Source organism: Saccostrea echinata, unplaced genomic scaffold (genome assembly GCF_033153115.1).
Source record: "Saccostrea echinata isolate AGI-Se365-2 ecotype Australia unplaced genomic scaffold, CSIRO_AGI_Sech_v1 ptg000025l, whole genome shotgun sequence".
NCBI lineage: Eukaryota > Metazoa > Mollusca > Bivalvia > Ostreida > Ostreidae > Saccostrea > Saccostrea echinata.
Window position 1 is genome coordinate 17,864,518 of NW_026889774.1, and position 20,573 is coordinate 17,885,090.

General features: G+C 35.3%; 3 protein-coding genes across 3 annotated transcripts in view; 2 read left to right on the plus strand and 1 right to left on the minus strand.

The window, feature by feature from the left end:
* LOC133192071 (influenza virus NS1A-binding protein homolog A-like) overlaps positions 1-16,547 on the minus strand; it is a 204,720-nt gene extending 188,173 nt beyond the window's left edge. The window contains exon 1 of the mRNA XM_061327915.1: positions 16,480-16,547. The gene's annotated coding sequence lies outside the window, so the exon portion shown is untranslated. The remainder of the gene's footprint in view (positions 1-16,479) is intronic.
* On the plus strand, positions 3,362-4,402 carry LOC133192918 (tigger transposable element-derived protein 6-like). The gene is made up of 2 exons (XM_061328924.1): positions 3,362-3,818; positions 3,963-4,402. The coding sequence occupies exons 1-2, from the start codon at positions 3,362-3,364 to the stop codon at positions 4,400-4,402; spliced, it is 897 nt and encodes a 298-aa protein (XP_061184908.1).
* Positions 10,409-11,032, plus strand: LOC133192919 (uncharacterized protein K02A2.6-like). Its single transcript, XM_061328925.1, has one exon. It carries the CDS (start codon positions 10,409-10,411, stop codon positions 11,030-11,032), a length of 624 nt encoding a protein of 207 aa, XP_061184909.1.
* Positions 16,548-20,573: the final 4,026 nt, after the last annotated feature.

Genomic DNA, 20,573 nt, shown 5'->3' on the forward strand with positions numbered 1-20,573 from the left:
TTGTTAACTGTAGATTTGTAAACTACATCAACATGATAAATGAATTCAAAATGACTTATAGACCTCGAGGGAAAGCATATTGACCGAGCACAAAGTGTGAGAAAGTTAATTTATAGATCAATTGTGTGGTCGTAAAATTTGTGTTTTTCTCATAAAATGTACATGTAATGTAATTCATTACTTTAACAAAGTAATTGTAATTTAATTAATTACTTTTCTGAAGGAGAGTAGTGGTAATGGTATATAATTGTAATGGTAAAAATTCAAAAGTAATTGTAATTTAATGCATTACATTTCAAAGTAATTGACCCCAGGTCTGCCTTTTGGTAGGTTGGGGCCAAAACAGTGGGTCAAAGTTTTACATACTAGGTATATTTAGGTGTAATAGTTAAGGGGCATTTGAGTAAAACGCATTGAAGCCTTCAAATAGTGGAATGACCTGACAACCCTTGGAATAGACTAACCAAACCAAAAGTTTTAGGAAAGTCAGGCATTCAGAAGTTAGCTGAAGAAGTTGGACGTTGAATCAGCAATAAAGATGTTAGGTATTCAATAGCAACAGATTTAATGAAATTGAATACATAACAGATGTGTATGTGTTGAATACTCAGAATATTTAGACATAATTCCATTTATAACTATTGGCATGTAAGGATGGGATGTGTCCTAATTTATGACCTTGAATTTTGGTAAGAGTTATCTCCCTCGGTACAGTTCGTTTCATTTTGTACGGCTCGTTTTGTAAATGGTACGATACGCTTCTTGCACAGATCGGTTTGTTTTGTAAACGGTACAGTTCGCTTCGTGCATAGTACAGTATGCTTCTTGCATGGAACACTTCATTTTGTGAATGGTATGCTTTGCTGAACAGTATTTAAATTAAGTGGGGAAGACTGTACACTTTAGTATATGATTGGCTACTTAATAAAGTCGTTTATTTCTATATTATGATCACCTTATTTTATATAAATAAAAGAAAGTTTTACCAACTTGTTTTTCAGTTAAAGATGTCATAAATATTTCCTTTTTACAGCTGTATTTTCGTTATTACTAGTGACTAGTTTTCTTATTTACTGTATCTTTTTTCAATTTACTTTCTGTATGAACATTAACTACTTTCAATTTTTAAAATAATACAATTTTAGTTGTCTATTCATTATCTTATTTTGTTCACCATTGCCTTATGGTTCAATAATATGGATTAATGATAATTAATTGGAAAATTCATAAAACATGTTATGCAAATTTAATAAAAGTAAGGTCAAGGTCCCAGAAAAGTTCAAGGTCATTTATAAAGCAAATTTCGTCGGGATCACGGCCTTACTTCGACATATCCAGGGTATTAGAGATATCCGCGTTCAAGATTTTGAAGGTAAGCTGTATTCTGAAAACATTTTTCCTGAGACAGAATAGCTGGCACTCAATGTTGAAAATGAATAAGATCAACTCTGTATCTTCACTTTTATGCATAGCTGCAATAATGTAGCCCTCTCTGATTTTTTTCAATCTGATATTTTCTGGAGAGGGCTACAATTCCACCGCATCTCCGTATTGGTGCATATATTTTTTTAAATATGGGCAACTGCAGGCAAAATAAATTGTTTTTACATTCACCTTACTTCTGTGGACTCCCCCCCCCCCCCCCCCCCCCCCCGGATTTGTAAAATTATTAAATGTATACATGTATATCGAAGCAAATAAAAAATGCCAATCTGGATATAAAGATTTGATTGCTTATTCTTTAATTGTGTACAGAGAATTCTTTTTATATAGAATATTTATCACGCTGTAATAATGATTTTATGAGTTTGTACACGCCAGATGTCATGACTTTTTCATTTCACGTGTTGAATACTATCATTTAGCAAATCCCCCCCCCCAAAAAAAAATTTCAAAATAAAAGAGGCCCAAGGGCCTAAACAGTCACTTGAGTATAAATACAACAATTTAGAGGATCTATAAAGTATAAAATAAAAAGACAGATGAAACTTTGTTGCCCAAAAGCAAGAGAAATAGGATGATTAGGATCAATAAAATAATTAGTCTAGTATTCAGTAACAACTCATAAATCAAATTCTAATCTATCCCCATTTATCACTATAAATCATTGCAATGCAGACAATTAACAAACTATTAGTTCTTCTGTACCACTTTTAATCCAATATTGTGACATCTCACATTGGTCTCTCTTGGTCTTTGAAGAACATTTAATGAGATAAGTTATTTTGTCTCATTTTGATTTATTTATTACAGTGGATTCCATTTTATCGGATAGCGGTTAAACGAATATTTCGGCTATTTCAATATAATATCAGAGCACAAAACCATTTCTTATATATTTATTAATAATTTCACCTGATATTCTGATGAGAAAATATTGGAATTTGAATTTCGTTTTATCTGATACAAAAATTTTGCCAATCATAATGATTTTCATAATCATTGACTTGTTCACGCCTCTAACTTCGGTGTGTAAACCCTTTGTTTATTCAGTCTGACACCTTTAACCAGGAGTACAACAATAGGGGATTAGTTACAGCTGAACGCACACAGGAATCTTACCTGTGTTAACAATGGGCATGGTAGATCAATGTTTTGATTACAATTGTGATGATCAGCTTGGGATTCAGTGCTGCACTTGCTAAATTTGATAATTGGCTTGTGTGCAATTTAGTTCGGCGTGAAATTTTGATTATTGAACTGTTCAGCATGTGTATGACACTTTGCTTGGACATTAAAATGCATCATAATTAGACTATCTATTAAATCATTTCGCTTGGTCATTTATCTGAATATGTGTTCACTTTTAAGTGCAAATTTCAGGGTTAAAATCACAAGCACCCCATATAAATATATATGTCTCAAAATTTTTATTCATCATTCTCAACATGGCTCTGAAGAGGAAAAGGACAGATCTCTCCTTGGCAGACAAGTATGAAGCGGTTAAACTCCTTGACCAAAAAGTCCCCCAAACAGAAATTGCCAAGAAGTTAGGTTGTTCACAACCTCAGATTAGCGCTATCTCAAAAAATAGAGACACAATACGAAAAGATTACCAAACTAGCGCTAATCCAGAAAGAAAAAGGCACAGATCTGGGAAGGCACCAACAGTCGAGGGGGCCCTTACAGAGTGGTTTCCAAAGGCCCGCAGCAAAGATCTCCCCGTCTCCAGCGCAGTGCTAACAGAAGAGGCAGAAGACTTGGCAGCACGAATGAACATCGAATTCACAGCAACAAATGGCTGGTTGTCCCGCTGGAAGCAAAGAAACAACATAAGTTATAAGAAAATGCATGGAGAGAAGAAAGACGAGCTAACACAGAGGCAGCCCACCACTGGATCACAAATGTTCTACCACAGCTTATGAAAGATTACGAGCCGAAAAACATCTATAACACCGACGAAACAGGATTTTACTACAGAGCTCTTCCTGATGAAACATTGACGTTCAAGAAAGATAATTTGGCTGGTTCAAAAAAGGCAAAGGACAGAGTGACAGTGCTACCGACAGTGAACATGACCGGAACAGACAAGCGTCAACTGCTGGTAATCGGGAAAAGTAAAGACCCAAGATGTTTCTGTGGGAAGAAAAGTATACCTGTGATCTACAAGAGCTCCGGAAATGCCTGGATGACTGGTGATTTGTTCAAACAGTGGCTCGCAGATTTCAACAGAGATATGGTGCGACAGAACAGAAAAATTCTCCTTCTTGTGGACAACTGCTCAACTCACCCTATAGACACTGCTGACCGACTTACCAACATCAGACTCGAGTTCCAGCCTGCAAACACAACATCCATAATCCAACCATGCGATCAAGGTATCATTTAAAATTTTAAAGCCCTGTACAGATCTCAAGTGATAAGGAAAATGGTGAGCGAAATTGACAGCCACAGCATCTCGACAGCGACGGACCTTGCTAAAAGACTTACACTACTTGACGCAGTGCATCTTTTGAGTAAAGCATGGCGGGGAGTCAAAGAAACTACAGTGGTGAATTGTTACCGGAAGGCAGGTTTCCAGACCGAATGCATAGAAGAAATGCCAGAAGAAGAACAAACTATTCCCGAGTGTATGGAGAGAGAAGAGTTCTTCGACTTTGTTAATCACGACTACGATACTGATTGCCACAGAGAAATAACAGACGTCAAGATCTGCGCTCCATTCTTAGAGGAAGAGACAACAAGAAAGCCGGAAGAAGAAGTAAGCGATGAAGAAACAAGCTTTACTCTACCAGCGAGTTCAGCAATTCAGGAGTCCCTCTCCAATGTTCGACATTTCTTAGAGGAAAATGGGTGTGAGGACTTAAGTGCTTTTTACGCACTGGAAGAACTATGTGAGCATTTGGGTGAAAAACTGAAGAAACAAACAAAGATCACAGAGTTCAAAGACCGGATACCCTAGGGACTAAATGAAACAGTGACTAAATAGTGACTACGCTGTGCTCAAAATGTTTGACATTTAATTCATCGTTTGACGTTTATCATGTTTATCAGATTTTTTTTCTTGTATGTATTTTACCTTTTTGTGCTCTTGTAGTGCTTTCTTATGTGCTTGATAATATGTTAATGCTTTCTTATATGCTTGATAATATTAAACATGCAAATAAAGATGAAACGCTTTAAATATTTTTTTTATTCATTTATCAGCAATCAGGGGAAAAAAAGTTTACGAAATATAGTCATGCATTCAATCAACTTCTTTTCCAACTTGGAGACCATCAACGAATGGGATGAATGTAAACAGGTGCCAGGTGCTGAATAAATGGCAATAAGTTTTATAATTCAATTAAATAAATTATTATTCATACGAAATCATATTGAACTCATAAATAAGTGAAATAATTCATTCTACTGACTTAGTACATTTATCAAACGAAAACAAAAGTGCAAGTAAGAAAAACAAGCGTGTTTTATTGCTATATATATCTAGCGTTTGCACTACAAATGGTGCATTCGGCTATTCTAATAAAACTAGGCTGACAAGTTGAATATCCAATAAAACGGGATCCACTGTATATAATATCATTTTTTACATAATTCTCTTATTCTACTGACTTTCAAATACATTATTTACAGTGATTAATTTTCAAAAGTGAATGGCATAGGTGAATAACTTCTCTCAGTAGAATACAAATTAATAGAGCACTGGTCCTGATGTTCAAAAATCTGGTTAAAATATCCTTGCTTATTATAACTTTTATTCTGTTTGCCTTCGATTTGCCAAGGAGCAGAGATTTTCAAAGGAATATAATGTGTTTTCACTACAGATTCAACACAGTCCTATCCAAGTGATCTAACACTAACCCCCCCCCCCCCAAAAAAAAAACCTGGGCAGTGATTCATTTTGAAAATGGTTATCATGGGTCCAAAGGACCCCTCTGACTGACAACAATGAGTCCCATGCCAAAACCAATGCGTCCAAATCCAAGGGTACTCAACATGCTCAATGGTACCGTATATTAGATATTACAGAGGAAATTCTGGTGAAATAGAAAACGGTTTTGTCCAAAAGTGGAGTTGTTTTATTGAAGCTGCGAGTGGTTTATACTACAATTACTATCAATTGGAAGTAATAATAAATGACTATGTGGCATGTAAATAATATATTGTCAACTGTGCACCTTGGTTCTATTTTTAGATCGAACATACGATTTCACGCATAATTTGTATCTGTCACAAAATGCACAGAAGCAGTTGTTCTATTGAATGAAGTAAAGAAAGTTTTCTTAAAAAAAAAGAAAAATAGCCAGAAAGAAGATGATCAAATACTTATATTAGCTTGTAAGGAAAAAATTAAAATGATTCAGGTAACAAGCTAAAATACAAAATTAATGTATAGTATACACTTCAGAAATGTTCCACAGCAGACAAACTTGAACTTTCTTTTTCTGATAATTGTTTCATCGTAACTGCAATTTAACAGTGAAGTGTGAAATCTGACCTGTTATTGGCAACCTTATACCTGTTAAAATCGCTCATGCACGTGGATATGATGCAATCAGCCAAGTTTTGGAGCAGATTATACCGAAATAATTTAAAATAATACCTTTCATTTTATAAATCAAATGCGTCCATTGGGATGCACATTTATTGAAATAATGAGTCCTGAGCAAAATTTGTGCGTAATTTACGCAGGACGCACATCAAAATGAATCACTGCCTGGGGCCATGAATTTCACCTTTTTTTTTTTGAATAAGCATTATTGCTTATCATAATCATGCACTAAGTTTGTTTAAATAATACCCAGAGGCAGAGAAGAAGATTTTCAAAGAATTAATGCATTTTCACTATATAATCAATAGAGCCCCGCCCTAACACCAGAACCCCTGACCCAGGGGCCATCAATTTCACAATTTTGTAAAAGGCATCCTTGTGCATCATAACCATGCACTTAGTTTGTTTAAATAATACCCAGGAGCAGAGAAGAAGATTTTCAAAGAATTAATGCATTTTCGATATATATATAATCAATAGAGCCCCACCCTAACACCAAATTCCCTGACCCAGGGGCCTTGAAATTCACAATTTTAGAAAAGGCATCTTTGTGCATCATAACTATGCACTTAGTTTGTTTATAATAAATAATACCCTGGAATATGATCTATATAGCCCCGCCCTAGCACCAGAACCCCTGACCCTGGAGCCATGAATTTCACAATTTTGGTAGAGGGCTCAATGCTTATTACAATCATACCAACAGTTTGACTGCTTGGTTTTCATGAGTAAAGAAGAAGATTTTTAAAGATTGCATCAATTTTGGTGGTTTTAGCCCCACCCTCAGGCCCCAGGGGGGCAGGGACCATGAAATTCACAATTTTTGTTCCCCTTCACCCATAGATGCTATATGCCAAAATTGGTTGATATTGTTTTAGCGGTTTTGGAGAAGAAGTTAAAAATGTTCAAAAGTTAACTCACAACGGACGACAGATGAAAACAGATAGCAATAGGTCACCTGAGTGACTCAGGTGACCTAAAAACAAAACAAACAAAAAAAGGATCGTCCAGGATTTGAACCCGGGACATCTCACTTGCTAAGCAAGAATCATACCCCTAGACCACGGAGGCACTTTATTATACAGCAAATTTAATGCAAACATTAGGTCACATATGTTTATATTCACGTTCAATGTTGTCAAAATTTTACACAATACATGGTGTCTAATTAAGCCTTTACTAAACAGTTCTAATAGGTGTAATTAGAATATGAAGTCCACCAACAACCTGTATTATACGTAATAACTCTCCACATGCCCATGTGCTAAAAATAGTGCCAAGTGACTTTTAATACAATAAATAAATTAAAAAAAAAAAAACGGGGCAGGACACTTTGAAAGGGGTGAGAGAGGCCAAAGGGGAGTTATGGTATAAAATTTCATTGCAAAAGCTCAAAAGCTTCTTGAGATATCGCCCTGAAACGAAAATGTTACACATAGACGGAATGTATGAACTTAAAACCTTGAACTTAGACCTTTTGTCCTAAAAATCAATAGGGGTCTTCCTTAGGCCACAGGGAGTTGTAATGTAACATTTCATTGCAAAAGCTCAAAGGATTCTTGAGATATAGCGCGGAAACGAAAGTGTTAAAACAGACAGAATTTATGAATTTATGACCTTGACCTTTGACCTTTTGACCTCAAAATCAATAAGGTTATTCTTTAGGCCATAGGGATTTGCTACGCAAAATTTCATTGCAAAAGCTCAAAGGGTTCTTAGATATCGCGCAGAAACGAAAGTGTTTCAGACAGACAGAAATAGAGACGGACGGATGGACAGACAGACCCAAATTAATATCCCCCACTTTCAGTGAAAGCGGGGGACAAAAAGGGAGAGGGCTACATTATTGCAGATATTTTATACAATACAATTTTCTCAAAGACCGAAAAACATTTTTCATTAAATATAAATGTATAGAGGGTCCTTAAACAGAGCTGGTTTTTTTCGACATGGTTTTAATATGGTCTTCACTGCTTTTTTTTACACAACATGTACTCTTCAAAACATTGCAGTTTAAACTTTTTTTCTCTCCAACAATCCATTGTTTTCTAGGTAACATTGTTTTCTATTACTTATGTATTACACTTGTTATAAAATCATCTTACATAGATGACACAAGCTTTTGTGTGCTGAAAATTAACTATAACAAGCTAATTCAGAGAATTTGTGTCCCCTGCTTAGGGAAAAAAGAAGAGCATGCACAGTTGGGGGGGGGGGGGGGTCAGACTCCCCCTCCCCTGGATTTGTAAAATTATTAAATGTATACATGTATATTGAAGGAAATAAAAAATGCCAATATAGATATAAAGATATGATTGCTTATTCTTTAATATGTGTATATGATTGATTGATTGTATGTTGTTTTACGTCCCATTTGAGAATTTTTCACTCATATAGAGACATCACCATATACCAGTGAAGGGCTTCAAATTTTGACCTTTACTCGGCACTCAGGGCCATTGAGCAGTGAGGGATCTTTATCGTGCCAACGCCTGCTGTGACACGGGGCCTCGGTTTTTAAGGTCTCGTCCGAAGGACCCGCAACTTTCACTTCAGAGTGCCGAGCGCATGGCGAAGGAACAGTTGCTACCCATTTATTATCGACTTAGGTCAGTCGCGGCCGAGAATTGAACTCAAGACCTCCCGATCACGAAGCGAGCGCTCTACTGACTGAGCTACCATGAACGGTTTAATATGTGTATAGAAGATTCTTTTATATAGAATATTTATCACACTGTAATAATGATTTTATGAGTTTGTACATGCCAGACGTCTCAACTTTTTCATTTCACATGGTTGAATACTATCATTTAGTAAATCAAAAAAAAAAAATGGATCTTCCGGGATTTGAACCCAGTACCTCTCACTTGCTATGCAAGAGTCATACCCCTAGACCACAGGGGCACTTGATTATACAGCAAATTAAATGCAAACATAAGGTCACATATAATGTTTATATTTGTAACGTTATGTTTATTCATTTTGTTAACATGGATCGTATTTGTACAATTATGTATGTATTCGTTTTGGCTAATTAAATAGTAGTTTTTGATTATCGTTTAAGGCTGTAGTTCTTGTCAACGTGCCTGGAGATTTTATATGCACATTGCATCATTTACCCACCAAGTGAAACATGGTGTCAGATGCGGGATTGTAGAAGAGGATAACAGGATTACGCAGAACTGTTTTCTCGCCATAATTTGAGTATTAGTGTGCATATTTTGATTTCTTCGATTTGGCGCACTGCATCGTGATTACGGCAGCCCAGTCGGGAAATGGCGCTCGAAAGACTGACACACCCTGGCAAAATAAAGTTCAACACTAAGAATATTAGTGAAGACTGGAGAAAATGAAGAGAAGAATTTGAACTTTATGTATCTCTATCGATGAAAGATGAAGAAGACAAAGCTAAGTTACAGTTACTGAAGTATTTGATTGGCACGGATGGCAGAGAGATTTACAGCACGCTAAAGTTCGATAAAGAAGAGAAGGACAGAAAATTGAAAGACGTCCTCGACGCTTTTGACACTTACTGTAGACCCAAAAGAAACAAAACAGTAGAGAGATTCAGGTTCAATATGAGGAAACAGGAACCAGGTGAGACTATAGAAACATTTATCACTGATCTAAAAACATTAGCTGCAAAGTGTAACTATGGAGAAATAGTTGATTCATTAGTCAGAGACAGAATAGTTTGTGGGATACTTGACTCACACCTGAGAGAATGTTTGTTGAGAACACCAGAACTTACCCTGGATAAGTGTGTCGACATAACACGTGCAGCTGAAATCACGAAACAAGGAATTAGTGTATTGGATGGCAACAATGCCTCAAGCAGCCATACAGAAAATGTCAACAAAATCAGCAAAGGCAAACCTAGTGTAAAGACAAGTGGAAATAAACAGTCACATACCGATAACAAACCTTGTAGATATTGTGCCAAAGTACATGAGCCCAAGAAAGAAAAATGTCCTGCATATGGGAAAAAGTGTCGACTGTGTCATAAAATGAATCACTTTGAAACAGTATGCAGAAGTGCTTCCAAGAAATCACAACCAAAATATAAAAAGAAAACTGTACATCACACTGGGACAGGTTGTTCAAACACTGACAGTGATGATGACTATTCTGTTTGGACCATACAAGAAGAAAACACACATTCTGCACACACCGTTTCCAACAGTGTACATGCGTCTATGATCATTCATGGAAAGAAAGTGACATTTCAACTGGACAGTGGGGCCACATGTAACATTTTACCTAATAGTGTGATTCCAAACATGCTGCCACTTCAGCCTACAGATTATACCTTGAAGTACCATAAGGCCTCTAGGAAAAACACGTTTACAAGTTACCAATCCAAGGAATGGTACCTCATATGACACTGAATTTGTTGTAATTAAAGAGGACTGCATGCTACTCTTAGGAAATAAATCTCTACAGCACATGGAGCTCTTGAACTGGAGAAAGGAGAACATTCATAGTGTGAGACAGCTGTTGCCATCACCTCTCAGTAAGAAGCAGCTACTCGCAGAGTATCCAGATGTCTTTGAAGGTGTAGGTCGTCTCGCAGGGAAATATCACTTAGTTCTAGATGAAAACATACAGCCTGTAGTTCATCCACCAAGAAAAGTGCCTATCGCACTGAAGCCATTATTAAAAGCTGAACTTGACAGACTACAAGAAATGAACATTATCACACCAGTTAGTGAACCATCCCAATGGGTCTCCAGCTGTTTGATGGTCATGAAACCGAACAAAGTCAGAATCTGCATAGATCCAAAGGACTTGAACAAAGCACTTAAGAGGAGCCATTATCCATTTCCTACGATAGAGGAAATACTTCCAAACCTTTCTCGTGCAAAAGTATTCAGTGTTTTGGATGCACGGAATGGATTTTGGCATGTTGAACTAGATAAAGAAAGCTCTATGCTCACTACATTCAACACCCCATTTGGACGGTTCAGATTGCTAAGAATGCCTTTGGTATTTCGACTGCACCGGAAGAGTATCAACGTCATCAAGATCAGGCAGTAGAAGGACTACCAGGTGTCTTGAGTATTGCTGACGACATACTGGTTTATGGTGAGTCCTTGTCAATGTGCCTGGAGATTTTATATTCACATTGCATCATTTACCCACCAAGTGAAACAATATTCACGTTCGATATTGTCAAAAGTTTACACAATACACAATAATGTCTAATTTAGACTTTACTAAACAGTTCTAATAGATGTAATTAGAATATAAAGTCCACTGACAACCTGTATTACACATAATAACTTTCCACATGCCTATGTGCTAAAAATAGTGCCAAGGGACTTTTAATACAATAAATCAATTTTTAAAAAAACAGGGCGGGGCACTTTGAGAGGGGCGAGAGAGGCCATAGGGAGTTATGGTATAAAATTTCATTGCAAAAGCTCAAAAGCTTCTTGAGATATTGCCCAGGAAACGAAAGTGTTACACACAGACAGAATGTATGAATTAACGACCTTGAACTTTGACCTTTTGACCTCAATATCAATAGGGGTCTTCCTTAGGCCACAGGGAGTTGTTATTTAAAATTTCATTGCAAAAGCTCAAAGGCATCTTGAGATATCGCGCGGAAACGAAAGTGTTAAAACAGACAGAATTTATGAATTTATGACCTTGACCTTTTGACCTCAAAATCCATAAGGTTCTTCTTTAGGCTATAGGGAGTTGCTATGCGAAATTTCATTGCAAAAGCTCAAAGGGTTCTCGAGATATCGCGCAGAAACGAAAGTGTCACAGACAGAAATACGGACAGACAGACAGACCCAAATCAATATCCCCTACTTTCAGTGAAAGCAGGGGACAACTAATAAATAGCCTTTCTATTTAAGAAAATCAATTTTAATCTTAATCTTTGAATTCTTTCTCCTGAACTGGAAATCGTCTTCGCCATTATTATAATATTACTGGTCATTATAACGCTTTTCAATCAATATTTCATTTTCAGTAAAATCAAACACTGAGCTAACCTCATTTCATATCATTTGTTAAGTCGTACTTGTATTATGGAATCCGCCTTACGCAGTACTTCCGAAGTGTAATGCTTATTTACGATTGCTAATGTGTAACTGTACGCCCAATTTTAATTTTCAATGCGTACTCTGTAAACTTCAATGCATATTTCTGAAAATACGCACCTAATCTGCAGCTCTGTTAACTGTTGTATACAGCCCCAAAACATTTAGAACTTTTGATTGCAATCGAGGAGTAAAGGAAACATGCTAAACACCCAAACAAGCCAGAGAATTGGAGCTGATGTCATTATTATCACATTATACACTACAAATTACATAACATTTGGCCATCATTCATGTCCAGCAAAATAGAAGGAGGTCAACACTTGTCAATCATCTTTATCTGATTAACTAATGGATGTTTATTTTCAATGCATACCAAGTCTTTCTACCCTTAGAAATTTTATAAATCTACACCTATCAAAACTTGCAGACGTTTGATTTAGTCATAGTTAAAAAAATTTCAAAGTGAAGGATAGATGTTGAATATTCTTTTGCTTAAATGGAAAGATGTTAGCTCATTTGTAACACATATATATATATATATTTTTAAATAAAACATTTCCTAATTATCAAAATTGTTCACCAATTGATGTTTAGATTTTTATGTGCTGTAGCTTTTTCTTTAACAAGCACTGGTTATATCTTTGTATCCACAAACAGGCCCGTTGGAAGAAAATTCCAGTTGAGGGTGGACACTATCAGGGCTTGACATTAATGCTTGTCCGTTTGTCTGGTACCAGTGAAAAAAAATTATGGACAAGTGAATATTGCTGGGTACTTGTCTGATTGGACAAGTGCATTTTAATGTAAAGAAGTCTTCAAATAATAAAAAGAATGACTGTTGAAAGTTCAACGGTAAAGACGGAAGCAGTACATAAAAAACAAACTTTGATCCCAATATGGATCGCTATGTAATTGGGATCGAAGTTCACTAATTGCATACTACTGCAAAGGCATGAAAGTTATGTCAAGTTACGAAGTTTAGATTCTGTTTGATGTTGACGGTTTCATTTGTGAACTTTTATGTTGTTGTCAGGATAGAAAGTCTCGATAAAATTTTGTTTTTATGTGTTTGTTGTTTTTATCAATAACATCATGAATCAATCACATGTAATGGACTTTTAGTTTTCAAGTTGACAGTATTGTATCTTTATTGAACAATTTTCGGACAAGTGAAGTTGAAGTTTGGACAATCAAATGTCTTGGTCACTTGTCCAAACGGACAAGTAGGGAAAAAAGTTCATGTCGAGCCCTGGCTATCAAGGAAAAATTCCTTATACAGCGCTATGACAAAAGTATTCGAAATTTTTCAAAATGGTGACATCATTGATATGCACCTCGTTTGTAAAAAGGGAAATAACTTTTGAAAGAAACCGATTTATTTAATGAAATTTTCAGAGAGTTATCTTTCGCTAGTAAGTGACATAGTTTATGCATTTCCATCATCTGCATTCATGTATAATCATAAACAAGCATATGATTCATCATGGGCTGAAAATCAAAAGAATTAACGAACGATGTACGAAAATTGATTGTTGAAATGAAGTTAGAAGGTAAGAAGACATCTGCAATTGAAAATTTATTAGGAATATCAGAATCTACAATCAGATCAATCTGGAAAAAGTATTTATATACGGGGGAGATAAACAAAGCGAAAAGAAGCGGGCGTCCTTACAAGATGTCACAGCGGGATCGGAACTGGCTCGTTCATCACAAAAAAATGAACAGGGGAAGTGTTTTAAGTGACATTACGAATGAGTTTAACAGAAGTAGGGATGCAAATGATCATGTACATCCACTGACAGTGCAAAGATTTTTACATGAACATGATGTGAAGAGACGAGTGGTGAGAAAAAAGATGGTTGTGTCACAGGTCAACAGAAAAGAGTGTTTGACATGGTGTCTCGAGAAGAGAAAACTTACTGTGAATAAATATTGGAACTCAGTTATCTTCTCCGATGAAATTCAGATCGTTCTCGGTGAAAATCACAGAGTTTACATTTGGAGAACATCAAAAGAAGCGTACCTTCCACAATGCATGTGGTGTGGAGTTGTATTACATATTATGGAGTTGGAACCCTTTGCCTTGTCAACAGTAAAATAAATGCAGAAAAATATATTGCAATTTTCGAAAACCATTTATGGCCTGTAATTGCTCAGCATTTTAGCAATAAACCGTACCGTTTTCAAGATGATAATGCCCAAGTACATAGAGTCCATATTACGAGGGACTACAAACTGGAAAATAACATTCCAACTATTGTGTGGCCGGCACAGTCCCCAGACATATATATTATTGAAAACTTGTGGCTTCAAATCAAACGAACTCTACAAAATCAGCAACAAAACATTACGACCCCCGAAGAGCTCTTCGCCGTCATTTCGGACATATGGACTTCATTTGATCAGAACTACATAAGAACTCTGTATGATTCGATACCACACCATTTATAAGCTGTCATTGAATCCAAGGGACACCTCACCAAATTTTAGGTAAGTTAAAATAAAATTTAATTATATATTTTAAAAGTTTGTTCCTCGAAGCGCGTCCTTGTTTACGGCCGCCATGTTGAAAAATCGCGAATACTTTTGTCATAGCGCTATAGACCATAAAAAAAGTTATCAGAAGTTAATATTTACATGAATTAGGGAACACAAGCATAAAAAGGTTATGTATAAATGGGCAAAATTGGGCATGCTTGATTCGTCTACGCCCTACACCCGGTGTACACTTTTCCTTAATCAAGTGCAAAAGTGTACACTTTAGGTGTACACCATCTACACCCTGTACAGGGCAGGTGTAGGTAATTGCACCGAAAATTCAATATGGCTGAAAAATGTCGAGACAGTAAAACTGCAGATTTTTTTTCTTTATTTGAGTTTACTGTTAAGTATTTGATAAGTTGATTGCTGTGAATTGTGTTTAGTAATTTAGGCTTGTGTTCTGTGCATTTTATGGTAAAATGAAAAGCTTTGGATTTTGTAAAATAAAAAAAATAAGGAACTTTGACAAGTTTTTGTGAAAGTCACCCTATATTTTAGAGTATGGCTAGAAATTTAGTTACAGAGGTAACTTAGGGGTGGATATAGGTAATATGTTTTATACAAAAATTTTCCCTTTTCATTAAATGTTTTGTTTTTTAAAATTGAAATTGTTCACAATCACAAAGAATATTTTTAAAAATCTTCTGCAAAACGCATCCCTTCAGCTGGATGAAATTTTAAAGTCCATATTGAATTTGCTACACTACACCAAATTTCACTTGATTATAAGGTGTAAATTATCTACACCGGGTGTACTATGGTGTAGACAAATCAAGCGCGCCCCTTATTGGGGGGCACGGTCTCCCCCCCCCCTTTTCTTGATTCTTCACGTAAAAATAAATTTGCTCAAGTCAGACAAGCTTTTTAGGAAAGCTAACACTTGTTATAGTGAGCGCAGCGAGTGGCACACAGTGCCACTCATCACTGCGAGCTCTTAAAGCAACGCCTGGGTGAAGAGAAAATTTGGACTTTGCACATTGATCCAAATGATTTTTTTTCTGCAGTAACCTGTGGTCCCATAATGCTTTGCAAATTGCATCTTGCGCAAACTACATTCTCGTGGTACCTTGAAGTCCCAAGAAAAAAATTAACTCACCTTGATTTAATGAATATATTATAGCAGATAAATCATTGATTAAATGTTCTTTATCAAAATTAACACTGTTCAGACTTTTTGCTAATGCAACTTACATACAACGTCATTTGACGTCAGAGTCTAGACCAAATGTCACGTGAGGTTTGAAGAGCCCGATCTAAATATTAAAACTAAATAGGTATCTGCTCTCGCCCTAACGGTCACACCGTCAACATATTACCTTTGTATGCTAAAATCACTAAAATAGTGGAAGAGTTTTATCAATAATAATAGCGAGCGCAGCGAGCAGCGCAAAGCGCCACTCATCACTGCGAGCTCTTAAAGCAACGCCCGGGCGAAGAGAAAATTCGGACTTTGCACAATGATCCAAATGATTTTTTTTCCACAGTTACCTGTGGTCCCATAATGCTTTGCGAATTGCATCTCGCCGCAAACAACGTTCTCGCGTTAACAAGAAGTTTCAAGAAAAATAAAACTCATCTTGATTTGATGGATATTGCAGATAAATAGTAGATGAAACCTTCTTTATTAAAATTAGCACTGTTCAGACTTCGTTTTGGCTCTGGTTTTGGTAACGCAACTTACAAGCGACGTCATGTGACGTCAGAGTCTAGACGTACTCAATGTCACGTGCATGCGGTTTGGAGAGCCCGATCTAAATTAAAACTGAATATACGTGTAGGTATCTGCGCTCGCCCTAACGGTCGCACCGTCAACATATTAATTAGACATAGTGATTCGGGAGTGGGCGTGATTCGAAGACTGTAGTTATTTGTAAAAATCAGCATTACCATATACCAGCGTCACTCTCTGACAGTCTTCTTGGCACCGTCAGCACGTTCTTTCTTTTGATTTGGGGTCGTTAAACTGTGGATAGATCGTACATAAAATCGCTGATGGCAGCGGAAGGGTATAATGTCTTGATAGTATAATGCCCTGATTGACCTGATTACAAATTATAAGTTCCGAAATAAATAGTTTTTTATCATGTGTTTATAGGTGCACAAACAATTTTATTTTTATTGGAAATAATAAATATTATTATTTTGTATAGAAATCATGCAGAAATGCAAAATAAAATATTTTCTATTTTTTTTTTTTAAGAAAAAAGTCCGCGTTTTCGTGAAACAGAATGAAATATGAAGATTACGAACAGTATTCAATCTCGAAAGTCCAATGAAACGATACACATTTGAAACAACAAATTTGAAACAACATTTCAAACACCATTCTTAATGCAATTATTTTGTAAAAGGATTTTTGATTAGCTAATGCAATGATGTTTGAGGCAGTTTCGGTCGCAAATACCAAATTAGAAGATAGTTATTCCCTAAATTTCTCGACCTCGGAGGTTATCCTGCAACATTCACGAACACGCTGACTTTATTTCTATTCTACTAACAGCTCTAAAGTACGGCTGATCGTTTCCTCTATAGAGAAACGAATTAAGTCACCATATGTCGCGAATACGCTGTTACTTGTTTGTTTACTCGTGTTTCGATTGCAAAGAATGCAGACGATTTGCGCTTTCATTGGGTTGAAAATATCCTTTAATTATTATAAATTTGTTTGTAACATATGTTGATATTTTTAATGAATGGTAAATAACACTAGAAACTTGTTGCGAGCAACGAGAGGTCTTCCGTCCTATTCTCCATCCTTGTATTATTGAATGCAAGTAAACATATTCATATATATGCTTGTAATAGTTATAAACCAGGAAAAAACGCACTTTAAAGAAATGCTTAATAAGGAAAATATCACAAAGAAATTCAAACAGACGTTTGAGAAAACATTGGATCAAAATTATTGTTTAAAGTTCATTTTAGTCCACCTAAGCTATTCTCATACACAATGTAAATGATAGACAAGTTATTTCAGAATGTCTATCTTGTAATCAATAACAATAATTTAATAATAACTAGATGAGATCTTGTTGCGAGCAACGAGTAGGTCTTCTGTCCGATTTTTCGATAAAATGAGATATGATTTTGACTATGATCTTTGTTTAAATATAGTAAGATATAGACTTCCCGAATTAGATTTCATTCTTTTGATTTATATATGCTACATTATCAAAGAGCTATAGATGACAAACTTTTGGCCCCTCTGAGCCCCTAGTTTGAGAGGTCAGCCCCTTTTTCTTGATATCAATTGAAAGGACTTGTGATTTTGAAGACGTTTTGTTTGACCTATTCAGAAACTAGAGGTGTGTTCAGCAGAGCGAGCGCTCTCTCTGCTGAACACACCTCAGGTAAGGAACAAATGATTTAAAGGCAGAGATTTTTTTACCGGGTGGTAAATTCCAGGTGAGGGAGGGGCTTATTTTGTACAGGTGTGAATGCCTTGAGGGCTAGCAGTCTACTTGTGTCGTTTGTCTCCCAATCCCTATACACAGGAAGTGCTTTAATACACAGTAGAATACCCAAGAAGTCAAACTTTACCTGTGTTGGGATTTTGAGATGATTTTAAATTAGAAATAAAAAGTTATGAATAAAGTTTAATTTCATTAATTTTTATTAATTTGTAATTGAATGTGTGTCAAAGCATCCCCACCCATTCAAAAAAATATTTTTTTAAAGTATTTGTTGAGCTTTGAAAAAAAGTTATACTTAATTTTGATATATATTATCATAAAGAATATCATAATTATTTCAAATGCTAAAGGTATATATATATATATATATATATATATATATATATATATATATATATATATATATATATATATATATATATATAATTAAACTTAAAAATTCCATAGTAATACAGCTTCTCTATTGTTTAAACCATGTATGGTAAATATCAAAGGATCAAAAGTTAACTAATGAAGGTCACCACGGCCGTATATTTAGTAAACCGGCGTTCCTTTTCCTCTTTCTAAACGATTAATTAGAAGTATGTTTTTGATAAGTGTCGTTTTTCTTCGATAATTTTTTTTTGTTGAGTAATGCTTTATTTTCACATGCAGTTTTCAAATAAAATTCTGTTACTAATAAATGTTAAGTCAAGAACGTTATTGTACACTTTTTACTTACACCCCCCCCCCCTCCCCCTTACACACACACACACTCACTCGCGCGCCTCATCCAGAATAACAACGACATAAAATATTTCTCTTAACCCGAAATCGACCTCTGATCGATTTTAAAAATCTACTAAAGACCCAAAATAAATTTTCTTTAAAGTTATTTTGCATTTGACTCAATTAGTTAATCGGCGAATTTCTGTACAGATGAACAGAGATATATAATTTACTTTTTGTCCTAAAGTTATTCTGATATTTATTAATAAAATCAAGTTTACCTAATATATGATTTTATATTCCGCTGCCGTCATGCTTTTTCTGTTATGTGTGTAAATCATTTTATTTACGATTACTTCATCTTAAACCACTTGTATTAGTTAAATTATTTTCGATATCAGTAGTGACTAAAAACTAGCGATATTATTCCTTCAAGACAATCCCATTCTCCTGATATGTTAGTTTTAGTTATGTGTATAAACATCTGTGTTCTGATGTACATATTTCATATATATATATATATATATATATATATATATATATATATATATATATATATATATATATATATATATATATATATATATATATATGTACAAAAACTTTTAAGAACTACCCTATATCATTGAAAGAAAAACAAAACTTGCCACTGAGCGATTACAAGTGATATATATAACGTAGAAAAAGATCGTTTTTGTGTGATAACAATTTGAAGAAATTCTGATCAATTGTATTTGAAAATTTTAAAGATTATGATTACTCAATCTCAATGACCCCACAATATGTACATATTCTCCAATAAACATAATTCGTGTACAGGTAACTCTCGATACCTCGAAGTCCGCGGGACTGAGGAAAAACTTCGAGAGATCAAGAGTTCGAGTTTTCAAGAGTCCGGAATTTTCCGGGTTTGTTGACAGGCTTTAAAATTAGTCTTACCGGATGTAATGATTTTCATGCAGTGCTAACCTTTTACACGTGGTTTTTATAAAACAACGATATTTTTTCGTAATTTAGATGAATATTTCATTAAACTGAGTAAAGCAAAAAATGTGTATCGTCATTTCATGTATATATATTTATTCTTTGTAATACGGACATCATACTACGCATTCGTTACATGAAAACGACATTTTACAGCGTCGTACATAGCATTGACTATTCCAAACATAATCATTGAATGCAGTTCTGTAAGTATTTGTCCAATAATAGTCGTCATATTGACATTGAGGCTGTTTCTGCTTTTTCATATTTCGTTTACCTTTGACACTGACTCGAAATAAAAATTAAATTAGTGTTTCGTCTTTTAATCAATTACTACTTTTCACTGACACTGCGTCTCTAAATTATCGTAAGACAGTCGATGATAATTGTTTTAATAACATATAGGCAAAATAGGATTAATTATAAGTCAATTATCACCTTGCAGCATAAGTGTCACCTGAATAAATATCCCGTTCCTCGGGACCCGCTTCTTCTGCCTTGGGCCATTTAAATGTCCAGGTAAAGGTCCTAATTATGTAACCTTGTATAGACATAGCCACTTCGAGGTATCGAGGGTAAATTCTAATAGAATATGCATAGCGGGACTGCATTTTGACTTCGAGGGATCAAGGGTTTCGAGAGATCAAGAGTTCGAGAAATCAAGAGTAAATTTGCTTAGTTATATAGGGGAAAAATTCGGGACCGGAGACTCACTTCGAGCGATCAAGAACTTCGAGAGATCGAAGTTCGAGCCATCAAGAGTTACCTGTATTTGAAATTATATTTGCATAGAATTTCCATCTTTTTAATCTACTATTTGCAGATTCAACTGTCCATCTTAATTTGGCTATTAAGAAGTTCATACTAAACCACAAC

Bases quoted from the DNA above. Each gene is read 5' to 3' on its own strand.
- LOC133192918 (XM_061328924.1), top strand. From the start codon at position 3,362: ATGAAAGATTACGAGCCGAAAAACATCTATAACACCGACGAAACAGGA. The intron at 3,819-3,962 runs GTATCATTTAAA...TTTTGAGTAAAG, and splicing joins AATCCAACCATGCGATCAAG to CATGGCGGGGAGTCAAAGAA.
- LOC133192919 (XM_061328925.1), top strand. From the start codon at position 10,409: ATGCTACTCTTAGGAAATAAATCTCTACAGCACATGGAGCTCTTGAAC.